This window comes from Amphiura filiformis, chromosome 6 (assembly GCF_039555335.1).
Source record: "Amphiura filiformis chromosome 6, Afil_fr2py, whole genome shotgun sequence".
Taxonomy (NCBI): Eukaryota; Metazoa; Echinodermata; class Ophiuroidea; order Amphilepidida; family Amphiuridae; genus Amphiura; species Amphiura filiformis.
In genome coordinates this window covers 30,986,323-31,006,114 of record NC_092633.1, presented here as the reverse complement: position 1 = coordinate 31,006,114, position 19,792 = coordinate 30,986,323, and the positions used below count along the sequence as shown (strand labels likewise).

Below are 19,792 nucleotides of genomic sequence, written 5' to 3'. Positions count from 1 at the left end.
ATTAATTTCTCATAACTCTGTAACCAGATGTCCGATTTTCATGGGGTTTGTATCAAAATGTACCATTTGTACACTGCCAGAAAATGATGTTAAAAACTTGTGATTGAAAATTGCTGACATTGACTCATTCCCCTTGATCATGTCACATATCATATCCTGGATTTATTACATGGTGTCATCAACCTAATAATGAAAGCTATACAATTACAAGCATGATATATGGCCAATAACAATAACTGTTTTGATAAATTGAAATATGAAACTTCTCCTATAAACACATGAAGCGATTGGGACAAAAGTGATCATTTTATGGTGTGAAACAGAGCTGAGAGCAGCAGCATGGCTAGATATGTGGGTTATCGTATGATGCCTTGTAAAATTTCATGCTATGTTGGAAAAGTAGTTGTTTTATACATGTTTTTGTCAATTTGTAATAAACAATTGACTGTTAATGGACAAGACATTAATAAGACAGTCCAGTGTGAAGGGGGAGTTAATGATACCAGATGTCATTTGGAATGCTCATCTAATTGTACCTGTGCCTTAGATAATGTCACCATAATCAGTACTTGCACAGATGGAAGTGTGTCTATGACTCAAGTTTTGTATCCATTTGTTGATGTGAATAGTCTTAGTTGGGCTGGTAGTACTTTGCACAGCATAAAACCATCAGCATTTGTAAGGCTTGCCTCCTCATTACAAACATTGGATCTAAGTGATAATGCAATACATGAGATACAGCCTGGTGTATTTAAAGGAATGACAAGTCTGTGGAGCTTAACCTTGGATAACAATGCATTGCACGAGATACAGCCTGGTGTATTTGAAGGACTTGTAAGTCTGTGGAGCTTGACCTTGGATAACAATGCATTGCACGAGATACAGCCTGATGTGTTTGAAGGACTGGTAAGTCTGTGGAGCTTAACCTAGGATAACAATGTATTGTATGAGATACAGCCTGGTTTGTTTAAAGGACTGTTAAGTCTGAGGACCTTAAAACTGGATGACAATGCATTACATGGGATACAGCCTGGTGCGTTTGAGGGACTGGCAAGTCTGACAGGGTTATACCTCAATAACAATGTATTATGTGAGATACAGCCTGGTGCACTTGAAGGACTGGCAAGTCTGTGGATCCTAACCCTGGGTAACAATTTATTAAGTGAGATACAACCCGGTATTTTTGATGGACTGGCAAGTCTGGTATGGTTAGTCCTGAAGAACAATGAATTACAAGAGATTCAATCTGGTGTGTTTGAAGGACTGCCAAGTCTGACATGGTTACTTTTGAACAACAATGAATTACAAGCGATACAATCTGGTGTTTTTGCAGGCCTGGCAAGTCTGCAGGTGTTAATCCTGTCTCACAATGCACTACATGATATACAACCCAATATGTTTGAAGGACTGGCACGTCTGGAGCAGTTACTCCTGGATCACAATACAATAAACAAGATAGCAAATAATGCTTTCGAATCATTAAAGGAAGTGTCCGGTAATCACAACATTAAGCCTTATATGTTAGAAAAATAATTATCAAGTATGAATCACATGGTTTTATTTTAAACAAACTCATATTGACAATAAAAGCGAATAAAAACAGCCATCTCTCAACACGCGATATTCAAAATTCCCTCGCCGAAATTGGCTAGAGCAGTGACGTCCCAATAGTTCAATGAAGCTTGTCGACAAATGAGCACAAATAACCATGACGTCACTGCTCTAGAACATTTCGGCTGGAATTTTGAATATCGCGGTTGAGAGACGGCTGTTTTTATTCGTATTTATGGTTAATATGAGTTTGATTGAAATAAAACCATGTGATTTGTGCTTGATAATTATTTTCTAACATATAAGACCTAATGTTGTGATTGCCGGACACTTCCTTTAAGCAGTTTACAAACATTGGTGTTATCCAACAACGAGCTACTCTCTCTCCATTCTGGCATATTTGAAAACCAAACCAGGCTCGAAGAACTGGCTCTGGATCATAACCAACTTCATCACCTTCCAGAAAACATTTTCTATGGCCTCACTCATTTAAAGTTTTTAAACCTGTCGGACAACAATTTGAATAAAATTCCAATACTAACAATGTGTACCTCTTTGCCAACAGTAAACTTAAAAGAAAACCCATTGCTACGGATGCACAGTGATGTACTGTCCGGGCTACATACAACAGTCAAGTTGCTAGTTACTACATCTGCGATCTGTTGTTATGCATCATCTATTCAGTGTATAAGTGATGAGCCACCTTCCCCATTCCTAACATGTAATCGCATGGTGACCTTTGACATCCTTCGAATTGTTATGTGGTTTATGAGTGTCTTTGGCATTCTCGGAAATATATTTGCTCTTTACAAAGGATTTAAACATATGCAGCGATGTAATAAGGTCCAGTTTCTTCTCATATCAAATCTCTCAATATCGGATCTCATGATGTGTATCTACCTGATCATTTTGCTTTCAGTAGATATGTATAATGCAGATTACTTCCCAGCAAGTTCTGAATCCTGGCAAGGAAGTACATTATGTAGGTGTGCCGGAGCCTTATCTATATTATCTAACGAGGCTTCAACTTTCTTGATAACACTGATTAGCATAGGCAGGTTTCTGCGTATAAAGTACCGGTACCCATTTGGAAGCCGACAATTGAGCACAACTTTAGCGCGATTACTTATAGCTATATTGAGGTCAGTAGCCGTCAGTTTCAGCATCACCTCTTTTGTATTAGCAGGAACAGATTCTGATTTGTATTCAATTTCTGAGGTTTGTGTTGGCCTCCCGATTTCAAAATTAAAGGTTTATAACAAAATCACTGCTGCCAATGGCACTTTTGCCATTGGCACTGAATACGGTCACTATAATATAACAAGCTTAACGTTTGAAGATCAAATATCAAAGAATGTACATGATTACAGTAAGGTGTCCATGTACCTATCTATTGCAATGTTTACCTGTCTCAACCTTATTTGTTTCTTAGTAGTAGGCTTTTGTTACATAGCCATTTTCATTGATGCTAGAAGAATTACAAGAAACTCTGGACAGTCACAAAGATCAAACAAAAAATATGCATGGCTATGAAAATGTCTCTCCTTGTCCTTTCAGACCTATGCTGCTGGGTACCAATTGGGGTTTTATCAATTCTTGTCCAGGCTGGTGCAGTTGAAGTCAGCCCTACTGCTTCTGCTTGGATAGCAACATTTGTGTTACCTATCAATTCCACCCTCAATCCATTTCTGTATACTTTTGCTGGATTTTCATTTGACAAAGTAAAATGCCCTTTTTGTAAACACAAAGGTCAAGAAGAGAACATCCCAATAAGGGAAATTGTTGGACAGAAAAATTGAAATATACTCATAGATAAGTTTGAGGTCATGGAGAAGAAATGGTATCTTATGCACTTGGCTGGATTTGAACCAGCAACCTTCATATCACTAGACTGTTGATTTGAACACTAAACCATGAGCACTGAGTGAACATTGAAGAGCTATACTAGATCTGTAAGTTTGATTGTATATTTCATTGTGGATTGCATTAGAATGGTTTTTAGATCTAGTGCTTCAACTACAGCTTGTGGCTTATAATGATCGGAACATCCATCTAGAGATCTGAAGGTCGTCACTCTAATATTTTTTTAACTAAAAGTATATATAGTTTGTTCATTCAAATTTGATATTGGGAATATAAAATGTATATCTCCAGATTTATGTGTGGTAGTGATTTAGTGTGATTTCTTTACTGACTAGATCGATGTAGATTTCATGAATGAGATTCTCTCTTTCTCATCTTCTCTGAGAAGCTCCATCTTGAGTTGGGCTCTTTAGATATGTATTTTCAATGGTGTTCATATTTTCATTTTAAATGTTTCAATAGATATGAAGTGTTTTATGATTATGTGCTAATAAATCTGGTAGTGTTGCGTAATTGTTTTATCTTTTTCATCTTCATTTTGTTTTGTTTTATTTTTTAAACTTTGGGGCAAGCCACAAAAGGGGAGAAAACTCAACCAAATAAATTGTTGGGATGGATATAATAATAATAATAACAGGCTCTTATATAGCGCCCTTAACCCAGAGGGTCTCAAGGCGCTTAACAAACTAAAAACCAAAGTACAGCATAAAAATACCAGTAAACTTAAGCCTACAATATACAGTCAAATCTTAGAATAAAACTACAGATTGATTTAAAAACTAATATTATACAACAGGAATAGTAAATTAAAACGAAGACAAATAATACACAATAAAAGAGAACAGAGAGCAGAATGTCATGTCGTGGTAGCCTGTATATCAGGCCATCGAATGAGCAAGGAAAAGACAACAACAAAACCACGACATCAGGACATTCTTCCTCTGGACATTATTCCGCATGATTGCACAAAAAATACAGTAAATACAGTTTATAAAGTCAATTGAATGAGATTGCACATGACAACATTATTGATTAAATAGGAAAGTCTTGAGTTGTGTTTTGAAGACATTGATAGATGGAGCAACTTCATTACATGCAAAGGCAAATTGTTCCACTCTTTGTATGCAGCTTCTGCAAATGATCTTCTACCATACGCTGTGCGTGGGCGACGGCAAGGAGCTTTGAGGAGGTTTTGCGTCGAAGATCGAAGAGTCCGGTATGGGGTATAAGGTGTAATGAGTTCCGAGATGTATGGTGGTGCTTGTCCATGAAGAGCTTTGAAAGTAAGTAGGCTGATCTTGAATGCTATTCTCTTGCGGATAGGGAGCCAGTGTAAGTCGCGCATGATCTTGGAGATGCTGTCCTGCTTCTTTGTGCGTGTGACAAGCCTTGCTGCTGTGTTTTGCACTCTTTGCATTTTCGCGATCTCCTCGTCAGGCAGTCCGTATAGAAGAGAATTGCACTGGTCCAATCGCGATGTTACGTAGGCGTGAACGAGTTTCTCTGTTGTCGCTGATCCAGATAGTGTCTTATCCGTCCAATGCATCTGATTGCATGTGTCGCGTTCCGACAAACATTGTTCACATGTTGTGTCATGGAGAGCTTATCGTCAAATATCACTCCCAGATTGCGAGCAGACAAAGATGGTTTCACTTTCGTATCTCCAACCTGAACTTCAGCAAGAGGAGTAGTTTGGCGATTCCGGGATGTTACATGCAGGATCTCTGTCTTGGTAGCGTTGAGCTGAAGTTTATTCCGGACAGTCCAAGACTCCACATCGACGAGACATTGTTCGAGTTTAGCAATGCACTCATTCCTATTAGATGGCGTCATAGAAATGTGAAGCTGGGTGTCGTCAGCATATGACATGCACTGGACTCCATTTCCCACTGCAATGTCTTCGATATGATTCAATACTTGATGTTCTTCGATGGCACTTAGTTGTGGCATTATAAAATTGTACACACCTGCAGCTGTATGACCCAGAATGCTCCTGGTTTAAAAGACTGAATTCTGCCATGCCTCTCCACACAGAAACCCAGGGTTGGAGGTCCGGCATGATTGGAGTCAGACATGGTCCATAGGATATCAGATTTAATGACACTTAGAATTGTACATACCTGCACCTGTATGACCCAGAATGGTTCTGGTTTAAAAGACTGAATTCTGCCATGCCTCTCCACACAGAAACCGAGGGTTGGAGGTCTGGCATGATTGGAGTCAGACATGGTCCATAGGATATCAGATTCAATGACACTTAGAATTGTACATACCTGCACCTGTATGACCCAGAATGGTTCTGGTTTAAAAGACTGAATTCTGCCATGCCTCTCCACACTGAAACCCAGGGTTGGAGGTCTGGCATGATTGGAGTCAGACATGGTCCATAGGATATCAGATTCAATGACACTTAGAATTGTACATACCTGCACCTGTATGACCCAGAATGGTTCTGGTTTAAAAGACTGAATTCTGCCATGCCTCCCCACACTGAAACCCAGGGTTGGGGTCTGGCATGGTCCATAGGATATCAGATTCAATGACACTTACTTGTGGCATTATAGCATTATACATACCTGCACCTGTATGACCCAGAATGGTTCTGGTTTAAAAGACTGAATTCTGTCATGTCTCTCCACACAGAAACCCAGGGTTGGGGTCTGGCATGGTCCATAGGATATCAGATTCAATGACACTTACTTGTGGCATTATAGCATTATACATACCTGCACCTGTATGACCCAGAATGGTTCTGGTTTAAAAGACTGAATCCTGTCATGTCTCTCCACACAGAAACCCAGGGTTGGGGTCTGGCATGGTCCATAGGATATCAGATTACTGTCCAAATCACCATACTTGCCCTGAAATGATCATCAAACATAGTATTTTAGAGTAGCATTTGTTATTAGGCTAATTGGGATTTGTTTGCTTCCTGTTTGTACATGTAACTTTTGATGACATAGCATGCCATCTTTAGCAAAGATACTCTCCAGGCTCACTGAATTACCCATGAATGATTCGGTGGACTCATTCCTATTTTCTCATACAGATCCTAGTGTCGTATCACAAAAATTAGGCCAAGTTCTTGAGTCTTGCAGCAATTGGCTGGTAGACAACAAATTGTCTTTACATCTCGGCAAGACTGAAAGTATTATCTTCGGATCCAAAAGGAAAATAAAAAATGTTGACAATTTTTCTGTTGAATGCTCTGGCCAGATTATCAAAGGCCAGGAGTCTTTGAAATATCTGGGTATTAACATTGACCAATCTGTGTCTGGGGAAGCAATTGCAAACAATATTATTCAAAAGGCAAATTCAGGATGAAATTTATGTATCGCAATGGCAGCTGTCTCAATCAAAACTGTCGCAAAATTCTGTGTTCGGCTTTAATTCAATGCCACTTTGATTATTCATCTTCTTCATGGTATTCCGGACTCAGTCAATGGCTTAAAAACAAACTTCAAATCACTCAAAATAAAATTGTGCGCTATATTTTAAATCTAGAACCCCGGTCACATATTGGTCAAACCGAACTCAACAGTCTGAATTTTTTTAATGTAGACTGTCGAGTAAAATTTTTAAAATTATGTCATGTGCACAAAATTTATTATGGGTCAAGTGCCCCCTACCTGTGCCAGTTTTTTACCAAAACCTCAGAAATTCACAACTATAATACTAGAAGGCGGCTTTTTAATTTCCATGTGCCTAAAATCAAAAGTTCAGCTGGCACTACTTTTTATTACAGTGCAATACAGGATTGGAACATGCTTCCAAATGACATCAAAAATATCCCCAATCTTAATCATTTCAAGAGTGCAATAAGGAAACTTTTCAGTAATGGCTAATTTCCAGTGGGGTCTGTTGTCCATTGTGTGCTTTCTTTCTTCTTTTGTTTATACTCTTGCCTTTTTTGCCAAAATCTTTCTTTCAAGGACCTCATTGGAAATAAGCCTGAAACATTGGCTTTATGGGTTATCCCGGTTCCTAGTGTACTTTTATCTTCACATTGTATATCTTTTAATTTCTTATTTTGTCAAGTGTTATATATATATGTAATGTATTTTAAAAATTAAAAAATAAATTTTGGATTTATAAAGCGCCTTTCTCCAGATATTAGAGGACTCAAAGCGCTGTAATTTCGCTGCAATGGTGAATCATCACAATCAGATCGCATCAACTAGGTTGCTGCCGAACGGCGCACACCTATCCGCATTTAGATTGTAACATCCACCAATTATCTGTGCAGCTCCCCAAATTCCATTGGGTGAAGGAAGTTTTTGATAACCAAACAACTAATCACCGATTTTTTGCGATACAGGAGGAAACCGGAGATCCCGGAGAAAACCTGCGAGAGCGAGCATGGAATCGGGATAAACCAAGTGCACATGAGTCTTTGGGCCGCGCCGGGGCTTGAACCCAGGACCTCAGCTCAGTGGTGCAAAGCGAGGGAACTGCCGCTGCGCTAACTCGCCCTCCCGTGCAATCTGTGCAATCTTAATACTAATTACGGCGTGTCCGTCCGTCCGTCCGTCCTCTGTCCGCTGCTATCGCGTCGAGTCCAGCGTTCGCGTTCACGCGATGCGATATCGCGTCGCGGCGGCGTGCGATATCGCGGAGTATCAACGGGAGTGTGCGCGGAGTACAGTGCGCGCATCGGAAAAGCATTACAGTGTGACTAACACATGAACAGGTGCATCTCATCGGACCAATAGGCCTATTTTCAAGACAGGATTAACATAAAAATCATCAGTTATGGTATAACCCGCTTTGCGTTGAATTTCGGGTATTTTGGGGTCCTCAATGTGGTAGCAGGACAGGGTTTGAAAGAGGCGAACGATGGGTTTTCAGATTATGGGTACCAAGTAAGCGTCACAGCTACAACACAGAGTTGATTAATCATTGAGCGACGCATATCGTAGTAGTTTGAAAGGTTAGGACATTAGTATTATGGGTAACGGGTGTTGGGTAATTAGAGATAGGCCTATCACGAGAACCGCCCAACCCGAGAACCGCGAAATCTAGTATAATATATTTATGTATTTTGTATTATGGAACCAAATAAAATCAATCAATCAATCCTACTGTGTGATGTGTGCTTTATCAGTGAGTCAAAGAGTTTACATCATTAAGAGAATAAATTCTAACATTGCAGTTGGTCTGTGATGGCTGAGAGTAAATGACAAAATGTACTTTAGAAGATGTAAAACATCAGTCTTGTACCTGATGAAATACCTGATGAAGAACACTGTTTTGGTTCCAATAATGACAATCTAATATAGCAAATTTTCCATAACACTTTTTATGCATGGGGTCTTTATTCTGCCCTTCAAATTCTTTGGTGTGAACCATGGATGTTTTTAACACCCACCCGAATGCCAGGGATGGGTAACTTTGCTGTTGGGCAGGTAAATTTTCATAAGTGCCCATCCCTGCCTGGTGGATAAGAAATTGAGGACTGATAAACTGTTAATATTGCAGCCCTCCGCTGAGCTACTTTGGGATGTCTTTTCCGAACTTTCCTAGGTCCACTTTTTGGTGATTAAGTGTTCAGAAAGTCCAAAAAAGAGCAATATTAGGGGTTTATGTCTGGCTAGTGGCCAAAAAAGTTAGAGTACACCCCTGGTGTGAACACTAGGCCGACTATATGCTATTTCTCTATGTACTATCTTCTTATGTCTTTAATAATGACTGCTTACCTGGAAGTACTTAGTTTGGTATCGAGTGAAGGCACAACCAATACGTAGATCCAACTCCTGACGTGCGTCAACAGAGAGTGCTTCATTCTTGTTAGGTTCGCCAAGGTTTTTCATTGCACCCCATATGTCTGTGTCTGTTATGGCACTAAAATGAGCTCTGAAGATGGTCTGGTGAAAGTAAACATCCAAGCATTATACAGGATTTTTCTAGTTTTTTACCCCAGATGTCATAGAAGCCACAATTGTCACTTTTATTATTTGAGATTTATATATATATGGTTGCAATCGGGACACCAAAGTATGGCAACACTTATCACAATTTTAACACCCCATGCTTTCTTTCTCTCATTATACATGAGGGCTGATTGTTCAAATGCACATGCTATATGAATCATGCAAGTGATGCATCCCCCCTGTATTTATACATGATATGTAATTGTTCTTTGATAGTTACACAGTAATTAATTAAGCACCAAATATCATGGAATTAATGTTAATGAACGATTACTGACTATTGACTTTGTGGACTATCTCTTCCTTTATTAACCTCTGATTAACCTTTTTAATTGACTTTCAAAATTCCAAGTTCAGGTTGAAACTCATGGAAAGTCAAACTCTGATAACCTGAAGAGAGTATGGAACTTCTCCACAAGCCCACCTCAAACCTAAAGTTTGTTTGGTTTTTTGTTTTGTTTTGACTTGTTTTGTGTGTCAAAAAAGTCCCAACTTATGCTCGCGTAAATTCACATAAGTGCGCGACAGTCACACATTATGCAAAGCACAAGTAGGGTTAAGTGTTGTGCCAAACTGCGTGCACGCCATTTGATATCAATACATAATATTATGAGTCCATTTTTTGGCAATTATAAGCTGAAGAAATTTTACTTGCTCCCTTCCACTTGGTTCTTCATAGATGGTCTTACATTATCAATGACTTCAATCCACATGCCCACCTCAAACCTACCTGCTCCCTTCCCCTTGGTTTATTCATACATGGTCTAACAGCATCAATTACTTCAAAACAGATGTTTTCACCTTCTTTGTCACAATCTAACCACAGGATCAGGTAATCTGCACCTCTTCCCTGAAATCAAGAGGACAAAATATCATATTATGAAGATATGGTGGTTAGGAAATGTGGACAGAGGTACAAAATATTTATTCTGGAAACCAGACACATTTCAACATTGCAACTGAAAGTTTCAGCCTACAACAGCGATGTGATGATATTGATATCCTACAACAGTCTGATGAAGAAACTAGCCACATGGTGAAATATGTCTACAAATGGGAGTAAACATACACATTTGGTTATTGGAATGTCTGCATAAAAAGTAACACATACTTTTCCTATTTCTAATTCTAATTTTAAAACCAGACATACCCAGTAATTGCACAAACCAGAATTGACCACTGAGTTCTAACCATTATGCACATACTTAATAACCTGTGCTTCTTCCATACACTTGAAGAATGAGAAATATTACCTTCGTAATAGGTGAATATACTATAGTGTGTATGCGGCTACAAGTGTTTTTATTGTATAGGTTTTTTTGACTAATAAGATTACAGAATGTTCGCTAACAGATAAAATCGTTATAGCACCTCCTGTTTGTTCTTATGAAAATACATATTTCCCCATATTTTTTTGTGAACAATCAGGGGGTTAATATATCTGGTGTTAACCTACCTCCTGGGATAGGAATTTTGGCATGTGCAGATTAGCATTGGCTTCTCGTTTCTCTGTCGGTGCACCAAACAATTCGGACTGAAATAATACAAAATAAAGGCAAATTATTATTTGTTATTTTGTTTATCATTAATTAAGCACATGTATGTACTGTTGGGTGGCTATGTCGCTTTATAACAGGCAGAGAGGGCGCTGCCGCTCAGACTAGTCACCAACAGGTCAAGGCCAACGTCATTTGTTATTAATGAGGGCCAATCGTTCCATGAAGCATACACACCCTGAACAGGGTTGTAGCTAGGATAGTTTTAGTGGTGGGTGGCATTTAATGAAAATCTTGCATATTTGGCAATTGTTTGCCAAAATGGACCAAATTCTTGACTAATCCAATAAAATTGTGCAATTTTGGCCTCTGAGTGGTGGGCTCCAGTGCTAAAATTGCAGCTGAGTGGTGGGCTGGAACTGAGTGGTGGGCTCTGCCGCCCACCACCACCCATTGTGGCTACATCCCTGACCCTGAAATGCTACCCCCATTCTGCACCTGCTACCACCCTATGTTTTCAAAGCATAGTCTTGACATCTTTTGCAAAAATATATGTGCACTGTCGAGCTGTAACTAAAACATTAAATACAGCCCCATGATAGGCAAAAGCATTATGTGTGTGATTTGTTAGACACACACGGTTGAACGATCGGCCCTCATGAATACGCAAGAATTCTCAGCATACAAAACACAGGGACTTTGGCTGTTGGTGAACTGTCTGCATATTTTTTGTTTAAGTGCACTACAGAGTTGGACACAGTGCGTTAGTGTTGAGTGCGTAGTCCAAGAAGTCTGCAGACTTGAGACAGTTGAGGGGTAGTCTGATTTATTCACATACTGTATTTACTCTAAATGCCCCCTTCTATTAAACACCCCAGGGATGAAGAGGCTTTTACCTTTTTTACCTTTAATTGATTCATGTAACAAAATTGTAATTATCTATTCGCTGTTCGCTTTATTCATTTTTATCTAATATAATTAAAATCCATTCTCAGGTGCTTTCTTTTTGTTTTCTTTTTGACTTTTTTCTATCTGCTGAATGGTTGGTAGCTGTTAGTAGGGGGAAAAACAACATTTTGCAGGCCTTGTACAAATGAATTTTAATGTCACTCTGCTCATGCTTAATTCTTGCTTCTGGCTGGCACAAAGAACTTACTGGATCCACTCTATCCCAATTATTGTAGCGAGGGTGAAAATCCAATCCCATTACGTGACCACAAACTGATGTCATCTGAAAGAAAATGAAGCAAAAATACATGCTCAACAACATGTTAACATACACTAAAGTAGCATACGATTGATCTAGAGCCAGGCATAAACAATGTCAATACCTGATTACCTGGCTACTTTAGCATGACGATTTCCGTATCCAAAAAATAAGGGAAAGACACATTTTTAAGAAAGTTACATAGATTTTATTTTTTGGTTATTACCGCTTCTAATTTTTTATTGATGTACCACTATTTTATCCTACATTACCGTAAGGCTGAGACGAATATACCTGGAATCTGGAGGATTTTCCTGTAGAACCAGATAGCGGTATGCCATCAATGGCAGACATGGTAATACATGAAGAAGGTGTTATCAAACTGTTGCTGGAATTGAACCCAAACAAGGCGATGGGACCAGACCAGATATCACCAAAATACTTGAAGTTAGTGGCCAACGAAATTGGTTCGGCACTAAGGATCATCTTTCAGTTGTCGTACGACACTGGAGTGGTACCAACAGATTGGCTGCTATCAAATATCACACCAATCTTCAAAAAGGGGGATAGAACTCAAACAGGGAATTATAGATCGGTGAATTTAACATCTGTGTGCAGCAAAATCTTTGAACATATACTTAAATCCAATGTAATGCAACATCTTGATACCTATATATATTGTGTGAAAATCAGCACAGCTTTCGTAGAAACCTTTCATGTGAAACGCAGCTTATCAACACCATCCAAGATATAGCTTTGCAGTTGGACCAAAAACAACAGGTTGACATGATTATAATGGACTTCGCGAAAGCGTTTGATAAAGTGCCCCATCAAAGATTGCTGCTCAAAATGTCCTGCTATTGAATCCGAGGTAAAACACTTAAATGGACAGAAGCATTTCTTACACAGAGAAAGCAACGGGTTGTCATGGAGGGAAAAAGTTCAGAATGGATAAAGGTTGAATCAAGTGTCCCCCAAGGCACAGTAACTGAAATGGGCCTATGGACTTTTTGCTATACATAAACGATTTGCCACTTATTAAATATAAACTCACACGTGAAGCTATTTGCAGATGATTGTATTGTTTATAGGAAGGTAGCTGGACCAGAGGATGCTAGCGAACTGCAAAAGGATATGGATACACTCACTGAATGGCAATCACGGTGGCAATTGAGTTTCAACGCAAAAAAATGTTTTGTGTTAAGGATAACACATGCAAGAACACCACAAACTCATACATATACTCTCAATCATACAATATTATCTGAAACAAATGAACACCCATACTTGGGTGTTACACTAAACTCAAAATTATCATGGAACCCACACGTGAATAGTATAGTGTCCAAAGCAAACAGAACTCTGGGGTTTGTTAGGCAAAACCTGTTTTCATGCTCCCAAAATATAAAAAACATGGCTTACAAGTCACTTGTGAGACCGTGTATGGAGTTTAGTGGATCCGTATGGGATACCTACACTCAAGAACTCGAACAGATACTAGAGGCTGTTCAAAATAGGGCGGCTCGATTTGTTTGTCAGGATTATGAACGAAGAAGTAGTGTAACGAATATGAAGACCAAGTTGGAGTGGGAGCCTCTGGAGGTGCGTAAGAAGATTTCAAGAGCAGGGGTAGCGTTAACCCCCGATTGGGGGTGAATGACCCCCTAAATTTAAAAAATATTAATTTTTCACCCTCTATATTGGGAATATGTGCAAGCTCAGGGGTGAACTCTGACCCTCTACTTTTGGACCTTACTCCTACATGTACCCCTGACTACACTGCAAAATATTTTTCACCCCCGAGATTTAATTTTCACCCCATGTATTTGGATTTTCTGCAAGCTCGGAAGTGAAAAACACGGGAAATCAACCCCGACTTTCGGGCCTTAATGCTGTTCAAGAGTGACAATATTCCACCAAGCTCTACAGTAGACACCGGAGTTTCAGCGATTTAAAACGGCAAAATGCGCCGTTTTTTTTATAAAGCGCAAAATCTTGAAAATTCAAGTCAAAAAGCGCGAAAATGCGTTTTCCACCACTTTTTGTATCCATTGCTGAAGTCACACGCAATTCGAAGTAAATCAAGTATGCCGAATTCTGCACCTATTTCACACGTGCTAGTCCGATGTTTTTCTCTCATGAAGTTGATACATTATGTGAACAATGCAAATTTTATGTGAAAAGCTACTACTGTACTGTACAATAAACATTTTAATGCATAACTGTACTTTTTTGGCGTCCAAATGTTGTTTTTGTCATGAACTGATTCGTAATCTCGCGTGCGTTCTGTGACTTATATCCTACCCTTAATTAATGACGTCACTCATACATACGATCGATGTAGAGAATTAACTACCACACATGATAACACGTCATGGAAAAAATCGGACATTTGCATATCACGGAAGGGCTTCTGGGGAGGATATTGTGCTGGTCTGGACTCACATAAACAGTAAATATTGGTGAATTTACATTGAAAAGTAGTGTGTTTGGCAAAATTCTCAAAATTCACGATGGACCACCAAAATCGCGATGGACCCCCAAAATCGTGAAACTCCGGTGCCTACTCTACAGGGTAGCCTCGCCATCCCAATGCAAAAGGTCTTGCGCCCAACCCAACGTTCATCAAGACACGTCAAATACACCCAGATTCAAACCAATAAAAACTGCTATAAGTACTCCTACATTCCAAAAACACTGGTAGACTGGAATGCCATACCCGATCACATCACCTCAATTGAGGACAAAGACAAGTTCAAGGCAGCAGTAACTCAGTATTACGTCAACACCAAGTAACCAAGCGGTGCACCGTCCTGCTAGTTTGGCTCCCGCAAAGGTGTGTTTAGCAGTACCAGAACCAGAACCAGAACCTACATATTCGTCTCAGCCGTACGGAAGGAATACAAAGTCGACTCTTATAAAAACTCCAATTTTTACTTGACATGACATGAAAATTATAGTTCAATTATAATCTTCTCTGGCACATACCGATCGAGCCAGTGACCGAGCAGTGACAATTTGTACACAAGGAATCACCAGTGACGGTGAAGAGATCCTTATAATTTGTTTATGTCAATGTCGTCAGGTCTCTGTTACTGGGAGTAAGTTGATTGTCAGAACCTTTTACTTGCATGCTATTTCACTTATCGGTATTCAGAGTGAAAAGATGTGATACAGTTCTTGGAGTATTTATTTTTGATATTTTGTTTGAAATTTGTGATCATAATTACATACAAAGTCAAGCGAAAAAAAAATTAAAGAACTTGGTGCAAAGTGTTCTTTTTTTTTCAGAAAAATTATAATGAAATATTTGATAAATAATAAATACTTGATGCGAGTATAAAAAGTAGTATTTTCGGATGCACACAGAACTCACAATCAACTTTCATAATTTTGCCTATAAAACTAATGTATCACACTGATTTAGGGGTTCATTCATACAGTTTCATGACTATATGGTTGTTTTACCACAGGTTTATACCCGAGGGGCCGATTTGATTTTAAATAATTTGAAAAGATTCAATTACAAACACATGTCCATCACATACCTTAAATTTAACGGTCTCACCATGGAAAGATGATGTGTATTCATGCACAGAACATGCTCCATTGAACCCCTTTCTGCTGTGCATGTTTCCGCGGGACAAAATCTTAGCCAGTGATTGAGCCAACTGCGGTTTCTCCGCGACCATCAATGCCACCTTCATCTTCAATGATCTTTCTTGACAAGTCAAGACAATTTTTATGAAGTTACTGATAAAGACTACAACTTTGAACTTACAAGACGTAGATGTATGTCATGTATGTAATGTATCATCAGTGAATTTATCGTTCACTAATGAGCACGCATACGATTACTCATATACTGCAAGTGTGACTGACAGTTGAGTTTAAGCTTTTAGGTATTAAAGCTTAAACTTAAGTACCGGTATCTGTTTCTGGAAAAATAACCTATCAAATACTCAGATTTTTAAGTTCCAGTTCAGATCTGGATTTGCCACCTTATTCCGCCTCAAAAGTAATGTGAATTTTTCAAGAAAGTAGCGAATTGTGATGAATCAACGGTGATTAGTTCACGAGTTTATTTTGTTCATGGAGGTCGCCATGTTTAGTGACCTCGGATGACCCCCGATGATGACACGTTGATGACAAGAGTCCCTTTAAAAAGGGATGTGGCGGGCAATGAGTAGGTCTAACATACAATACATATACAGGGTGTAACAATAAAATTTGTACAATTTTGAAAATAGAATGACACAAGGATGCCGCTTATGTTTTGGTTTGATATTTATATGTCTATCAAAATAATTTCTTGAGCCACCAGATAAGCTTTGTTCCAATAAAATCGATGGTATACAAGTGAAGATATGGCCAATTAGGCCAAGTAAAATAAAAAACATGTTTCACGTCCGGGTTTTTGAAAAAAAGGAGGAAGAGGGGGCTTTTTATTTTTTATTTTTTATCGCAAAATCGGTGTAAAAATACCCATAATTAGAGCTGTTTTAGCGTATACAATAATGTCTGGAAAAAGGAGGAGGCCTCTTTTTATTTGTTGTTCTGAGAGATAGGCCCCCTCTTACTATCTCAAAACCTTATAAAAGTGTTTCTTGTATATTAAAAAGGCTATAGAAAGCATCTCTACTTCCTAGGCATATTTTTTGAAAAGTTATAACTGAATTTCAAAAATAAAAATAAAATTGAAGAAACCTCAAAAAATGAAGCGGAAGGGGACGTGAAACATGTTTTATTTTTTATTTGGCCTTATGTAACCTAGTCTTAAAACTGTCTGGGCCACTTTTGTCCAAGTGTTACAAAAGTGACTGAATAGAGTTGAACCATGGACCAGTCTGGACGGTGCTCTTATAAGTCTTATAATAGGCCTAGGTAGTTTTAAACAATGGGGTATTCGAAGTGGTAGGAATGATTACATAATAGAATATCTTCTTGAGTTTTTGAAAGTCACAACTAAGCACTGAAATAACAACCTCATTTACTAGAAATCGTGGCTGCAGCTCAACAACTTCAATCCCAATTCTCATTGGAAGAGCGTATTTTTATGGTTGTGACATTCGGTAGCACATGGAGTCAAGTAGAAACTTCCGTCAAGGCATACAATTACATATAACTATGAGAAGTATGTAAAAGTATGAGAAATGTGTTAACCGAAATGCTGGCAATAGTGGTCGCCCCAGAACAGCTAGAAGCCCAGCTGAACTTAATTTCAAAATTTTATTGTTTTGTACTTATGGATGCAAAAACTGTTTTACCAATGATATCTCGGGGATATGAGAAATTACTTTATCTATAAGATAATTTGAAAGAATTTTCATGACTTCATTTACAGAGTAAAAGAAATATCATATTACTTGTTATTAAGTTGGTGTTAATAAATACGAAGAAACACCACTTATAATCTATTGTGTCAGTTCTTTGATGTTTAATGCACGATAAGCATGATCTACGCGGTTCAAACTTGATATGCACAAACATGGCAAAAGTGGCCCAACACGTTTTCTGGACGATTTAATTAATCGGACATAACTTTTGAACCCAATCTAGAAAAGAAACCAACTAAACGTCTTCTTTTAGTCAAGATATTACTGATTGTATTGCATATAACATTTGTGCTTTAACTCTTTTAGTTTGTTCCTGAGAAGTCAAAATGCAATTGTACAACTTTTATTGTTACACCCTGTATAGGGCCTATGGCAATTTAATTTATATTAAAAATTGACATTTTTGACATTTAACAGTTCTACACTCTAATTCAAGAAGTTGTCATATTAAACAAATGAATAGGTCCTTGTCAAAAAGCTTCAAAAATAAATGGGTTCTTCCGAGGGGGAATATAATAGGCTACACAATAATTTCACACTATTTTTCTGAATAGAATCCCTACTCATTTATCATGTTTATTTTCGATCCCGTAACTATTTGTGACTACATTTTTTATTCTAACAAGTAGGCCTAACAAGAGTATCCATTTCAATTTAAATAGGTTACTTTTCTACTCATTTTTGAATAGAAACTTTGCCAAATTCGGCCCGGATAACAGCCCGGATAACAGATTTCGAAATGAACAGATTTCTCTTTAAAATGAATAGAATATAAGAAACTCATGGATTGACTAAATGACTTGTCAAAAAAATGAATAGATTCTTCTTGTGAAAAATGACAGGTCATTAAAAATTACCAAAAAATGAAATTAAAAGTTTGTCTTCTCCGGAACAGAACCTGGTGGATAATCTTGTCAAATAATGAGTCTTGGAGATCTTTTCAATGTAAATAGTTAGACCTACTTGTTCAACTTAAAACTATTCATTTTGACAAGATTGTCGGCTCAAAGTGATAATACCCCGGGAATATAGGCCTAACTAATAATAAAAAAATAAATAAATGAGTGATTCTATTCAGAAAAATGAATAGTGTGAAATTAGAGTGGATCCCCAATTGGAGAAGATAAACTATTCAAATATCTTCTTCTTTTTTTGTCATTTTTTATAAGAACCATATCATCATTTGTGACAAGGATCTATATTCAATTTATTAAAATTTTATCAAATTTGATGAATAGTCATAGGCCGACTTGTCACTTGATGATCCTAATGTAGAATGTGAGGAGTTTTCTAATGCTATGTAGGCCTACTTACAGTGCATGTAGCTGGGGTGAAGAGTTGACCATCATCCCTGGCCATCATCATGATGAAAATTTTGACTTTTCGTATTGAGATATACGCGAAATTTCCCAAACTTGAGACTTAGCATAATTTTTTTAGGTATTTTGGGAAACTAGTCATAATCACGTTTATGATGGTCGGCAGCTACGTATAGGCCTAGGCCTACACTTTAAGTAATCATTTGATTAATCAGCAGCGGTAGCTTTCTATTTCTAAAATTCTGTTTTCGTTCCAAATTTACAAGGAGCTCCTACAAATTTGCTGAAATTAGATAATTGGAAAATTTTATTAAAATTTTTATGGCAATTTTAATGAAAGGGATCATTGGGTATGGGCGGTCATGGGTTAGGCTTAGTCACTTTAAAAACAGCCTAATCATCAGAATCAGATCATATTATAGACTTTAAACTGGCCTAATGATGATAGACTAGGCACATATACCCGTCAGTGCACTTCTAAAGTTGAGTGCCCATACCCGGCATCCGGCAGCCGCGCCCCCGGCTGCAAACCTCAGCCTCATCAGGGCTCACTTGGGTCATAGCATATCACCCTCCAATTAAGCCCGATTTGGTTTTCAGGGGGCTAAGAGTCATGTGTCGCTTTTTTGGATTTTTTGTAATTTTGAGTTTTTACTGGGGAAAGAGATCTGCGAGGGACATATTAGTCCCTGGGACTTATCACTGTCTGTTAAAACAAACCAAAGTTTACTAAACAAGTTGTTGAAAATTGTAAACAACCGCTGTTTACCAGGTGCATCGCTCAACCTTGTTTAAGGGACCGACCGTTATTTACGGCGGGGGGAGATGGATGTTTTGGCAAATATATCGACAAAAAATTTTGTGTTCCCCCTCGCGTCCGCTCAAAATTTTCGCGTTCCCCTTGTTTTCCCAATTTTCTCCATTTAAAATTTAACAATCCCCCTCCTGGTTCAACTAAAATTTCCCCCCTCAAGACCACAAAAAATGTTCATGTTCCCCCCTAAATTTACCCATCCCCCCCCCCCGCCATATATAACGATCACTCCCTAAAAATTCAACAACTTGTTTACCAATTCAACAACTTGTTTAA

General features: G+C 38.3%; 1 protein-coding gene across 1 annotated transcript in view; it reads right to left on the bottom strand.

The window, feature by feature from the left end:
• Positions 1-15,946, bottom strand: part of LOC140155258 (DNA topoisomerase 3-beta-1-like) — a 278,324-nt gene extending 262,378 nt beyond the window's left edge. Inside the window, exons 1-6 of the mRNA XM_072178018.1 lie at positions 15,596-15,946; positions 11,997-12,071; positions 10,801-10,878; positions 10,075-10,194; positions 9,111-9,278; positions 6,141-6,275 (exon numbers count right to left, since the gene is read on the bottom strand). Of these exons, the coding sequence (XP_072034119.1) occupies positions 6,141-6,275; positions 9,111-9,278; positions 10,075-10,194; positions 10,801-10,878; positions 11,997-12,071; positions 15,596-15,754 (735 nt within the window). The 5' untranslated portion in view covers positions 15,755-15,946. The remainder of the gene's footprint in view (positions 1-6,140; positions 6,276-9,110; positions 9,279-10,074; positions 10,195-10,800; positions 10,879-11,996; positions 12,072-15,595) is intronic.
• Positions 15,947-19,792: the final 3,846 nt, after the last annotated feature.